This window comes from Amblyraja radiata, chromosome 14 (assembly GCF_010909765.2).
Source record: "Amblyraja radiata isolate CabotCenter1 chromosome 14, sAmbRad1.1.pri, whole genome shotgun sequence".
Classification (NCBI taxonomy): Eukaryota; Metazoa; Chordata; class Chondrichthyes; order Rajiformes; family Rajidae; genus Amblyraja; species Amblyraja radiata.
This window is the reverse complement of record NC_045969.1, coordinates 24,753,454-24,767,035: the sequence shown is the minus strand read 5'-3', so window position 1 is coordinate 24,767,035 and position 13,582 is coordinate 24,753,454. Positions and strand designations below refer to the sequence as shown.

Here is a 13,582-nt window from a genome sequence, read left to right as displayed (position 1 = left end):
GGTCCATCCAAATGCTGATGGAACCTGTCCCTAGGAATCCCCTCCAAGAAATGTTCCATTCCTGACGTCAGGCTAACCAGCCTTCCATGGGTTAACCTTCTGCTCTTCTTCAGAAATGGTACATTAGCTACCGTCTGGACTTTGGGAACATTACCTGTAGCTGAAGATGATGCAAATATCTTAACAATATCCTCCCGAGCTTCCCGCCAGGTCCGAGCATGTACTTGGTCAGGCATTGGAGATTTATTCACCTAAATGCACTTTAAAACTACCAATACCTCCTCTTCGGTAATTCGTATATGATCTAAGACATCACAACTCCTTAGCTTCTATGATCTCAATAAAAATGGATGGTAAATATTCATTTAATATCACCTCCTTCGAGATGCCCATACTGTCCTTTAAGGGGACCTATTATTTCCCGAGTCACCTTTTACTCTTAATTTACCTTTCGAGAGATACAGCAATGAAACAGGTTCTGTGACCTACCGAGTCCACACCAACCATCGATCACCTGCACTCTAGTTGTATGTTATCGCACTTTCCCATCCTACACACAAGAGGCAATTTTCAATTTGACTCTGCCTGTTCCCCTTATCTGCAAACTGACCTTCCCAGTCGACCTCTGCAAGTTATTTGTCCTAATTTAGGACCATAAATTGTGGGCCAGTCCTTTCCAAGATTCAATAGTATTTAAGTGTCATATGTACCGACAATAGAACAATTAAATTCTTACAAATAGCAGCTTGCAGGCCTGTAAATGCCTGTAAACACAGATGCCTGTAAACACAGATAAAATATAATAATCAAAAATATCCAATAAATTAATAACCGTAATAATAGGTAGCCATAATAGTGCAAAAGCCGAAGTCCATGGTGCAACCAACGACACAGTCCATAGGGCGGCACAGTGGCACAACGGTATAGTTGCTGCCTTATAGCACCAGATACCCGGTTTCGATTCTAAAGGTGCTTTTGTGTACAGAGTTTGTATGTTCCCCCGTAACCTGCGTGGGTTTTCTCTGGAAAGCTCTGGTTTTCTCCCACATTATAATTGGCTTTGTATAAATGTAAATTGCCCCTAGTGTGTGTAGGACAGTATTAGTGTGCGGGGATTGCTAGTCAGTGTGGACTTGGTGAGCTGAAGGGCCTGTTTCCGCGCTGTATCTCTAAACTAAAAACTAAACTAAAACTAAACAAACTAAAGAAGTTCATAATTGCTGAGGTCATGTTGAGTGGTGTTCAAGAGCCAAATGGTTGCTGGGAAGAAATTATTCTTTAATCCGGTGGTCACAATTTTCAAACTCCTGTGCCACCTTCCGAATGGTAGGAACAAAATGAGGGCGACCATAGAGGTGTTAGTCTTTGATAACGTTGGCTGCTTTTTAGAGGCAGCGCTGCCTATAGATTCATTCAATGGTGTGGAGGTCATCCCTTGTGATGAACCGGTTAGTGTCTGCCACTAACTGTAATCTCTTTTATTGCTGGATGTTCAAGTTGCCGAACCAGGCTGTGTTGCAACCAGTCTATGTGTTCCCTACTGTACACAGGTAGAAGTTTAATGGAGTATTTGCGAGCATACCGAATCTCGTTAATCTTCTAAGGAAGTAGAGGCATTGATTAGCTTTTTTTGTGATTATATCAATGTGCTGGGTCTGAGTCAATAGAAGGGAGGTTGGTTTGTGTGATGGTCTTGGCTGTGTCCACAATTCACAATGCTATATGTTTCCTATCAAGTAACATAACATTCAGACTTAAGGATGAACACAAAAGTGTGATAGAGAAAATTAATCTCAGATTAATTACCAGACTTAAATATATTCCATCTGAGGTATTAAAAGAAATGGGTGAAGAAATTGGGAATATTTTTGTTACATGTAGACATTACCATTAGTTTAGGTGATAACAATTGTTATGCCATTAAGTAGAACAATTTGGTCATGGATGGGTGACACAGTAAATGAGCGTAAGAGAAAGTACAAGCTACTTAGTGAAAGAGACATTTACATCAAGCTAATTTCCTGTGAAAGATTAGTTTTGCTAGAGAAAATGTTTTTTTTGTTCCATGTTTTCTTCTGCTTCTAATTAAATGTGATTCATTTGGCAGGGTAAAGGAAGCAATGAATTTTCACACTGTTATTCGGGGCCACAAAAACAATTCAAAGTTACCAAATTATCACCAGCTGTCGCTTACAGGTTTAAGTTAGCAGCAAAAAATGAACTTGGAATGAGGTAAATGCACTTCAAAAGAATTATAGAATCATTATAACATAAAAGGAGGCCACTTGGTCTGTCATGTCCATGCTGACACACTATTAGAGCTACTGGCTAGTCTTACACCACTGGTCATCTCTGCTTGACACAGCAAATTTATGCAGTTCTCCCATGAAGGCCACAATGAAACTAGCCTTCACATCTGCAGCAATGATTCCACCCATGCTGGGTAAAACAAACCTTTTCTTGTATCACTCAATTCTCTTCCCTTTATTTAAGAGACCACCAATGGTTGAAAACTTTTGAATAAACAGGCCTACCTTGTATCTTCACATCTCAACAATATTTTAAGCAAATGTCACACTATGATATGCTTAAGATAATGCTCAGTCCTAGTTACCCATTCAATTGCTATCTACAGATCCATGTGCTCATGTTGAATTATTCTGAGTAAATACATTGTTGTATATGTCTAAAATACCATGATCAGTTTCCAAAGCACTTGTGTCGAGTGGCACCCATGCTGTTTGTGCTCTGATAAACGGTTGTCCTCCTTTACACTGCTACGACTTGTATTTCAAAACTGATCATGGTTGTAAGCTTCCGTAAATTAATAGAAATTGTTTGCAAATTTCATTTCTTTTTAGATACTTAATATTTTAATGTGTTTATAAACATGTAATAATGTGTTTAGGGCTTTTAGAACATTATGGGTACATGATTATTTGACGGATGTATTTGATACCAGGAAAGATCCTTGGTGCCATTTGCATTTTCTTAACCTCCAGGAAATTCATGTCTCTTTCCTTTGTGAATAACAAGGACTTCATGTACACAAGTATTTTAAGCATGATTGTAATTTAGAGTATGTTGCCAAAAGCTAAATATATTTAATTAATATCAATAATCAATATATAATGAATTGTCTTAAAATTGAAATCTCTCCCCAACAGTGGCTTCAGTGAAGAAGTGGTATTCTACACATCTGGGAGTGTCCCTCCTACACCAGCAGCTCCGCAGCTCATTAAAGCTGGAGTCACATGGTTGTCATTACATTGGAGTAAGCCATCAGGAACTCTGTCCGATGAGGGCATTTGTTATATTTTAGAAATGGAAGATGAAACCTCAGTAAGTATTATATATTTAACATACGTGAATGATCTTTGAAACTAAGTGAGTGTCACAGTAAGTTGTCAATAGTTAGATTTATTCGTCACATACACAATGAAGTGCAGTGAAATGAACTTGCCAGCAGCGGTACAATAAAAAAGAATACACAATAAAAATATAACACAAAAGCATCCACCACAGCATTCATCACTGTGGTGAAAGGCACAAAGTTCAGTCAGTCCTCCTCCGTTTTTCCCCGTGGTCGGGACCACAAAACTCCGCAGTCACCTCTGCGGGTGGCCAGATGTACAGGCCCTCTCGTCTGGAAGGTAAATCCCGAATCGGTGCTTCCCTACCGGAGAGTGCTGCTTCAAGATGATGTAGTCCGCAGGCTGGCGGTCGAAGATCTAAGTCCCCGCCGCGGCGAGAAGCACCGCAGACCGCGGCTTCAAGATGTTGTAGGCCACGGACCTGCGGTCGGAGCTCTTCTCCTCCAGGTTCCCCAACGAGGGATCCCAGGCTCCGCAGACCACGGCTTCAGGATGTAACAGTCGGCGGGCCAGTGACCGGAGCACTCCCTTCTGGCGACCCCCGGCGAGGGCTCGCCCACTCCGCGATGAAAAGTTCACGTTGCGCTTGCTGCTGAAGCTCCGGGCCCGACTCTGGCAAAGGCCGCACCAATCCTTGTTGTTTGACCGCGATGGAGGCGAAATGGAAAAAGTTGCATCTCCATGGAGGAGGCGACCGAAAGCAGTTCCCCCCCTTACCCCCCCCCCCCCTCACCACCTGCCACACAAGCCACACCTAGAGACATTAAAACAAACATTTGGACATACTAAAAAAACAAAAAAGTGGAAATGACTGACACGCTGATGGCAGGGCAGCCGTCTCGCAGCGCCCCCACTGACCATATGCTTCCATATGTTGATGCTCTGCTATGTCACCAAAAAGGCTAGATTAAAAATTAGCCAAGTATGAAAGGATGGAAGTTTTCCTTCCTAGGCTGTAAGATCCCCTACTTGATAATACACATGATAATGATAGTAACACTCTCTGATGAAAAGTAGAAAAGTAAATCCCACTGGTCCAGAAGTGAATGTACTTCTGAGATTTAATTGAATACATCACCTGCATTATAAAATTTCCTGAGCTAAAGCACTGGTTGTGTCAAAATAAATTATACATACACTGTAATTTGATGGGATGCTTTGGGAAATATATTTGGCTATGATAGCTCTCAAATAGCTCTCTAGCTAAAACAAATATAGACTCATTCTCATTGTAACGAATCTTAAAGATTTCTTCTAACATAAAACTATTTGTACAAAAAATGTGGTTGGTATAAAGTAGATGGAAGCTGTGTAATATTTACCATGGAAATACATATGCTGCTATTGGAGACAAACTCCTTGGCTGTGCTTTATCTGCATAGTAAAACATGCATCCCTTCCATCGTAATAATCTCACATAACAGGTATTTCATCTGCAATAATTAAATTGTCCTTTTTACCTGAACAATAAACACAATTAAAAGATCCCTTCTGACTGTTTGTTTGTTTGTTTGTTTACAAATACACAGGACTAGATGTTAAAAGTCCAAAGTGCCAAATATCAATTTACTCCCGATGGCGAGTTTGTGTAAAAACATTAGACTATTAGACTATATGAATTTAAAAGTTTAAAGAAAGCTTTTTATGATGTGAAAACTATTGTAACTATTTACAATTTTTTGCCTTTAGGGATATGGGTTTAAACCAAAATATGATGGAGAGGATCTTGCAAGTACATTAAAAAATCTTAGAAGAAGCAGTACGTATAAATTTAAGGTAAGTGCTGGGGAAATTTGTGGCGTGAACTGGTTTGAATAGAAAGAATAATTATACTAATTGATTGGGGAAGTGAGAAAACCATTACATTAAAGGCTATATATTTCAAAAAAACGCCAAATGATACCTTTGAAAATTAAGTATTAATTAAGAAAATTAAGTGGTTTAAGACATTTAATGTAGAACATCTGAAAGCAATTTGTTGTTAATCAATTCAATAAGGTGAATATTAAGGATAGATATGTCTGCTGTTGCATCTTCTGCCGTGTGAGAACTCATTTTGTTGCTGGATTTCTGATACGATCTATTCGGAATACAGTTTTTTAGGAAAGGAACAGCAAATTAACAGAAAATAATTGTGCACTGAATCTGTGTTTAACTGTGGAATGAAAATTGAATTAGTCAACACAATAATTTCTGTAAAACATCATTGTTGCACAATCTAATTTTTCAGCTGCGAATGTATCTTTGAATTGGATAAATTTTAATAGCGAAGTATGTATACATACAAGAAATTTGCCTTGGTACTTTGCTTGCAAATAACAACACGATATACAGTGCGCTCCATAACGTTTGGGCCAAAGACCCATCATTTATTTATTTGCCTCTGTACTCCACAATTTGAAATTTGTAATAGAAAAAATCACATATGGCTTCACAGGTGTTTGTAATTGCTACTTTTATTTATTAGCCCTGGATTATATCATTGCCATTTATTTTTCTGAAATGGTCTGCTTTGCTTATGGCAGACAGTTTTATCTTAGTTTGCCCATTTTCCTTTCTTGGAGCAGCTGTAAAATATGGACTTTTTCAGAATTCTAGCATCATCCTTATCTAAAGAAAATTAGAAGATTGTACCTTGAGCATTTTTAATTTATACTTTTGCTGCTTTCAATGATCCAATGTGCATCCAATTTCTAATATCTAGATTTTCCACAGACAACAATTTATATAAAATAAGAAGAAATTTGTGGGAAATATTCAGTGTTGATATTTCAAATTAAACATCTGCCTCCCATCCACCTGTTTGTGCACTCACTGGCATGTAACATGTTCCACTGGAGAGTACAGCCAGAGCCAATGCTTATAGCACCATGGATGTTAGGGCTGGAAGGAGCAGGAGAGCAAATGTTATGAGGGAATCTATAATTAGGGGACCTGACATGTGTTTCTGTGACACTCGTGACATGATAGCAGGAAGGTATGGTGACTTCCTTATGCCAGGGTCAAGGAGATGACTGAATGGCTTTAGAACAGTGTGAACAGCTAAATGTTGTAGACCTCATTGGCACCAACAATAAAGGTAGAATAAAGGACAAAGTCCTACATGTTTAATTTAAGCAGTCAAGAAAGTGATTAAGAAATCACATCTGAAAGATTGTAATCAGAATCTCACAGGGTGACACATGTTTATAAGTATAGAAATATGAGGATAAAGCATGGCTGGAGAGATGGTGCTGAAAGGAGGACTTTGGTGGGGCATTAGGAGTAGTTCTGGGGAAGATGAGATCTGCAGAGATGAACCAAGTTACACCTTAAAGGGCTGCACCAATATCCTCTGGGATATGTTTGCTTAGTGTTGATTGGCAATTAAGTGGGTATAGGAATACGTCAGGACTAAAATTACAAGGCAGTAAATTAGTAGGATGGTTTAAAAGACGAGACAAAATTTTTAAAAAGAGCCTTGCCGTGTTCCCCAGTATATATCTATGCACAGAAGAAATTGATTGATAGGCAGAATTATGCTATAATAGCTATTATGGAAATATACCTTAATGAGTGTCTGATCTGGAAGATTACGGTTCCTGATTCAAACTGCATACAATGAAGGAAGAGCGAGTTACTTGAGGAAACAATCACAGCTCTGAGAGGGAATAATGTATTAAGATTATCAAAAGAGCCTATATACAAAAGGGAGAAAATATTTCATGGGTTAAACATAGTAACACAGAAGCTATTTAGTATAGCAATATGGATAAAACACCAACCCCGTGTGAAATTTATCCCAGTCTATTAAAACAAAGTAAGAGGGGAATTTAAAGAAGCTCTGGTTGTTTTTCATTCTTCCCTAGTTATGGGAAATTGTCAAAGATTTGGAGGACTTTTAAACTTGAACCATCATTTAAAACGGAAGGAAAGGCTAAACCAAGTCATTTCAGGCTAGTTAGTTTAACTATCTATTCTAAAATATAATATAAATCTTCATTTTGAATGAAGATTCATAGTATATTTTAGAGTGGATAGTTATACTAACTAGCCTCTAATTGGTTTATCCTTTTATTAATACATTAATCTAGTACTAGCATCATGGATTTGATATGGTACGGTCACATCTGACTCAGTTAAAAAAATTTGAAGTAACAAACAGGAATGAGAGAAGCAGTTGTTTGATTTAGTTTATGCATATTTTAGTAATAGACAATAGGTGCAGGAGTAGGCCATTCGGCCCTTCGAGCCAGCTCCACCATTCAATGTGATCATGGCTGATCATCCCCAATCAGTGACCCGTTCCTGCCTTCTCCCCATATCCCCTGACTCCGCTATTTTTAAGAGCCCTATCTAGCTCTCTCTTGAAAGCATCCAGAGAACCTGGCCAGCAAGGCTTTCCATACATTGCATGACACACTTCTCAATAAAGTACTGTAGTCAATTTATTGCTGTTGATCTAGAGATAGGTAATTAAGAAGGACAAATAGAATCTGCGAATTAATATAGTTATGTAAGCAACCAAAAGTTTGGCAAATGGAATGTAACGTGGGGAAGAATGCAAGGGTGTCCATTTTAAGGGGAAGAAATGCAGAGTAAATGGAAGCAGAGTACAGAAATCTGCTACATTCTTATCTATGAAGTTAAAATGCAGTTAATCTAAAGTTGAACCGAATCTAAAGTGATCCTGAAACATTCAAATTTTGTGGTGGGGTTGATGCTGAGCTCATGTTTGCCCTCGTGGGAAAATCTATAACTGCAGTATACCCTTCGAATAAAAGTTGACTATTTTTGAAATAAAGTTGACCATTTAAGACAGACGAGGGAAATAGTTATCTGTACATGAAGAATCCTTGTTCTCTGTGCCATTAGATATAAAGCTAAAATTGGCATTTATTGGACTTTGTTGAACCAATACAATGGACAAGAAAATTGAATTTAGCAGTTATTTTACAAAATGATGGAGCAATATAGAGGGCCATTTTGGACTGCTGTTCCGATTTGCCATGTTCATATGTTATTAAATAACAGAATAAATACATTTTGAATGTCAACCTTTTTTTCCGTACTTAATAATATGTTGTATATTCCAGGTTATTGCGTACAATTCAGAAGGGAAGAGCAACCCTAGTGAAGTCGCAGAGTTTACCACTCATCCAGACAATCCCGGATTGCCAAGTAAACCTTTGGTGAAGGGGAAAATACATGCTCACAATTTTAAAATAACATGGGGTACGACACATGCTTAAGTTAAGCTAATGTCATGCTCAATAATAATCTGTTCATTAGTACAGTGCTTTGGTGTTGGCTCATGGGTGTTTCCCACGCTCCCCTGAAACCTGGTTGTGCCTCTATTCCACACATTTTTTTTAACTTACCAAATTCACGGGAAAATGTTATTATAATGCTGTGTAACATTTAAAAATTGTTAATTTAAAATGTGTTGGGATATTGACAGAAATAATATCCGGTAGACCAGAAAATCTGCCAGTCTGGCACCTCCAAAATCCCAGGTGTACCAAATGATCAGTGTTCTTCTGCATATTCTTTTGGTACGACAGAAGCAGATGGATTTACTGGAGTTATGGCCATGTTCGCTCCAATGTCACACTCCAGTGTCTTTGACAATACCTTATGGGTCTGAGAGAAGTGTGGAGGGGATTTTCAATATAACTGAGCAATTCCAGCAACCGTTGGCCTTTCTGCTGAGACCAGTATTATGGAAGTGGATGAAGAACAGAGATGCTTTCAGTACCAATGTTTGGACATCCTTTTTAAATCAATAGCCAGTTACAATAGTGGAGCCACGTTATCCTATTTTTCATTTCTCATAAATAATCCAAAACACAAGTGCAATAATAGATTTTTGTGTGAGAAATGGGTGCTAAAATGTTGTTGTATACATTCAATGATGTAAACGTTCTTTCAACAGATGCATGTTGTACGTTTATAACACACATTATGTTTGCTAGATTAAGTACCTGACATTGCAATCATTCATCATTTGTCTTCCAGAACCACCCAAGGATAATGGAGGATCAGCAATTACAAAGTATGTTGTTGAAATGTCAGAAGGTGTAAATGGTGAGCCATTATTAAATTTAAGCTTTGTTTTGTTTTTAAATTAGTCCTTGGAATATATATTTATTTCAGAAATGTTTATGAAACTATAAATGTGGTATAAATATTTGTGTTCCTGTAACAGACAAAATAGGAAAATTATTAAGATATTTTAATAAGAACATGGAAAACTAAATTCTGTCTGTATAGGTGAATTTTTTACTTATATTCAATACTTCCACTGAAGATACCTGTTCAACTCATCTGCCATTTCCTTGTTCCCCATAATAAATTCCCTTTTCAGTCTTCAAGGGTCCAACTTTGGTCTTAACTATTTTTTTACTCTTCACATACCTAAAGAAGCTTTTATTATCCTCCTTTATATTCTTGGCTAGTTTACCTTTGTACCTCATCTTTTCTCCCCGTATTGTCTTTTTAGTTATCTTCTGTTGCTCTTTAAACATTACCCAATCCTCTTGCTTCCCACTCATCTTTGCTACGTTGTACTTCTTCTACATTGTACTTTTTTATACTGCCCCTGACGTCCCTTGTCAGCCACGGTCGCCCCTTACTCCCCTTGGAATCTTTTTTCCTCTTTGGAATGAACTGATCCTGCACCTTCTGTATTATTCCCAGAAATACCTGCCATTGTTGTTCCACTGTCATCCCTGCTAGGGTATCTTTCCAGTCAACTTTGGCCAGCTCCTCCCTCATGGCTCCAAAGTCCCCTTTGTTCAACGGTAACATGGACACTTCCGATTTACCCTTCACCCTCTCAAATTATTGATTAAAACGTACCTTCTCCTTGCTAGGCTCCAGTACAAGCTGCTCTAAGAATCCATCACGGAGGCACTCCATAAACTCCCTTTCTTGGGGTCCAGTACCAACCTGATTTTTCCAGTTTACCTGCATGTTGATATCTCCCATAACAACCGTAGCATTACCTTTACGACATACCAATTTTAACTCTTGATTCAACTTGCACCCTATATCCAGGCTATTGTTTGGGGGCCTGAAGATAACTCCCATTAGGGTATTTTTACCCTTACAATTCCTTAGTTCTATCCATACTGACTCCACATCTCCTGTTTCAATGTTACTCCTTGCAAGGGAGGGGGGGGGGGGGGGGGGGGGGGAGGGAGGGGTAGGGTGTTGTTACCGAACTGAACTCACTGTGGAATGAAAAGTCAGTGAAAGCGGCGCGATTAGAGACTGTGAGGCGCATCTGAGACGCCGGCTCTGTCGCGCTGGCTGTTCCCCCCCTGCGCACGCACACACACACACACACACACACTTAATATATAGATAGAACAAATGTGGGTATAGGGAGCTGTTGAAAATCTCATGATGTTCTTCTGAAAATGTTTGATGATTATATTTGCCTTTTTTTGGTGTTTAGCATTAGCATTATTCATTTAATTAACAGGATTATTCATATACAAAATTGTGGAAATCAACATTATTATATACAATATAAATATTTCATTGAACTGCTGAATTATAATATTCATTCTTGGGATGTATGCATTCCTGTTACGGCTAAAATTTGTTAATATCCCAAGATATTTGAGAAGATAATGAACCGTCTTCTCCAACAATAGTAATATGTATCATGAAGGAATTTCTTCATGATGTTAGGTTGATTGGCCTAAAATTTTGACTCAACAACTGACAATGGCGTTATGCGTCTTCATGTGAATGTTGTGTTGCAAAATAAAGTACCCGATTTATTTGATGCGGGTAATTGTATACAAATAAATCCACTCAATGTTATTAAGGTTGAGCAGTTTTCAAGGAATTCTAAAAGCCCTGTCCCACGGTACGAGTTCATTCCAAGAGCTCTCCCCAGTTTGCCCTGATTCGAACTCGGAGATTTACGGTAATGGTTACTCGTCGGTACTCGGGGCTCTCGTGGACATTTTTCAACATGTTGAAAAATCTTCATGAGTTTTCCCGTGCTTACCTGCCATTAGGCGAGTCTTCCCTAGTACCTGCCGTTAGCACTAAGAAACACCCCGAGCTCCGACGTACCCGTAACGTTCATTCTCCGTGCTTACCACGAGTTTGATTTTTTCAAACTCGGGAGAGCTCTTGGAATGAACTCGTACCGTGGGACAGGGCTTTTAATGTATCATCAAATAAATTATGGCAAAATATGCAGCGGATGGCTTAAGATACATGGCTGCAAATTGGTATCCTAGCTGCTTGAAACCCTAAGTTGCTTTAAGGATTATTTTAAATCCTTAAAAGTAATTTGTTACTTTTTAGGAAACGAGTGGGACATCGTTTACAGTGGATCTGCCAGAGAACATGTTTGCGACCACCTAAATCCTGGCTCCACATATCAGTTGCGTGTTTACTGCATCAGTAAAGGAGGGCAGAGTCTGGTAATGTTAATTTTTGTTAGCATTATATATGCGTTCTTTGGAATAAAACCAGAATGAATTTGTTAAACTTGGAAACAGATCTGGCTTAATGTGTTCCTCAAGTTTATATAACCTCTACAAAAATTAGACTTCTGTTATAGTTCCATTTGTTTTCCTTTTAAATAATAACCTGTAATTTGTAATGATAGAAAGGATGAATTCAATAGATGTTATACTGGACTCGCTGAATGTCCCTATCCAGCTATCTAGCAAGTTAAACAATTAATCCAATAAAGACCCGTAGACACGGGATGTCGTTGATGCTTTACTGTATTCAACTGTGAAACTGTAACATACAAGCAGCAAACAGCATATTTAGTTACGTTATACACTTGGTATAGGAACATAAACTATGATGCCACCACCAAATACAGTGCTGTTATGTGAGAAACCAGCCAGGCTACATGAAACATTCTTAACTTTGTTAATAATAACAATCCTGCTCAATAACGTTTATAACATATAAAGATGCTGTTAACAAACATAATTACTCTAACACATTGCGTCTAACAAATTCTGTGGGGTAGGATGGCGATAGATTACACACTGGATTACACTGTCTAAAACCATGAGGTACCCTCTCCGAGCTGGACTTCCTAGTTTATGATAACTTCCTGTATAACAGGAAACGTAACTCAAAGCTGCTGTACCGGAATTTCCAGCAGGTGGCATTAATGCATGTAAACAGAATGTGGTCCAGCACAGATGTTATTACTAAAAAATTGAAATTACTTGAACTCTGCACATACATCTTCTCAGAAATCCATGTTAGTGACTGTTATATTTTGCACCTTCATAGGGCGCACTGTTGCTATCTTCACTGAGGCAATCAACATCAATATAGAATCATACCTTTCTACTCTACCTTTCAGTAAATCATGGCTGATCTTTTACTTGAAAGGCTTTTTGCTGCTCTGATCACATATATCTAAACTTTCTTTTGAATGTATGCAGCAACTGAGCCTCCAGACATTAGAATTCCAAAGACACTCTAACCTCCAGATAAATAAATATATCCTCATCCCAGTCCTGAATGAACCACTTCTTAATTTGGAGTTGTGACCCCAGCTTTTAACAACCCTGACAAAGGAAATATATCCCTTTATTTACTTGATCAAACCCTGGAAAATTATGTATATTTCAATTAGTGCAGCCGACATTCTTCGAAACTCCAACATATATACCACAGTCTTCTTGATTTCGTCAAGGACTTTCAATATTCCAGAAATCAATGCAGTATAATGTAGTAAATCTTTAGTGTATTTTCTGCTTGGGTAGGGAGACAAACCCATACATAATATTCCGGATGGGGCCTTACTGGCACCCACAGGGAGAGTAAATAAGGAAATATGTGCTTTTGCTGTCTCCAGTCATGATGTGGGAATTTCAAATTTGTATACATTCTCATGTAAGCACAATGGAAATGTTTATTCCCTATTAAATGAAATGTAACTGAATTATTCTAGGCAAAATAAGCTAGAATTATTGTGAATAACTTGTCTAGCTCTGAAAAGACATTTTGTGTGAAGATTCATTCTCTCAAATAATGATTTTAACATTCCAATGCTGTGTGTGTGTTATGTATAATTTCAACTGATACTTTCCAGGAATGTTTAAATAGTGTTCAAAATATTATTAAAAAATATAGCGAACTTTACTTTCTATCTTCCATCATTCTGTTCAGCTAACCTGACGACGCAGCATTTCTGCATGTTTTAAGATTCCCTACAAAAAGATCTG

The 13,582-nt window shown here is 38.1% G+C and overlaps 1 protein-coding gene across 7 annotated transcripts in view; it reads left to right on the top strand.

Moving 5' to 3' along the window:
* Positions 1–13,582, top strand: part of fndc3a (fibronectin type III domain containing 3A) — a 160,027-nt gene that overhangs the window by 119,342 nt on the left and 27,103 nt on the right. For all 7 annotated transcript variants that reach the window (XM_033032826.1, XM_033032829.1, XM_033032824.1 and 4 more), the window contains 6 exons: positions 2,108–2,232; positions 3,168–3,342; positions 5,064–5,150; positions 8,450–8,588; positions 9,372–9,440; positions 11,685–11,803. In XM_033032826.1, the coding sequence (XP_032888717.1) occupies positions 2,108–2,232; positions 3,168–3,342; positions 5,064–5,150; positions 8,450–8,588; positions 9,372–9,440; positions 11,685–11,803 (714 nt within the window). The remainder of the gene's footprint in view (positions 1–2,107; positions 2,233–3,167; positions 3,343–5,063; positions 5,151–8,449; positions 8,589–9,371; positions 9,441–11,684; positions 11,804–13,582) is intronic.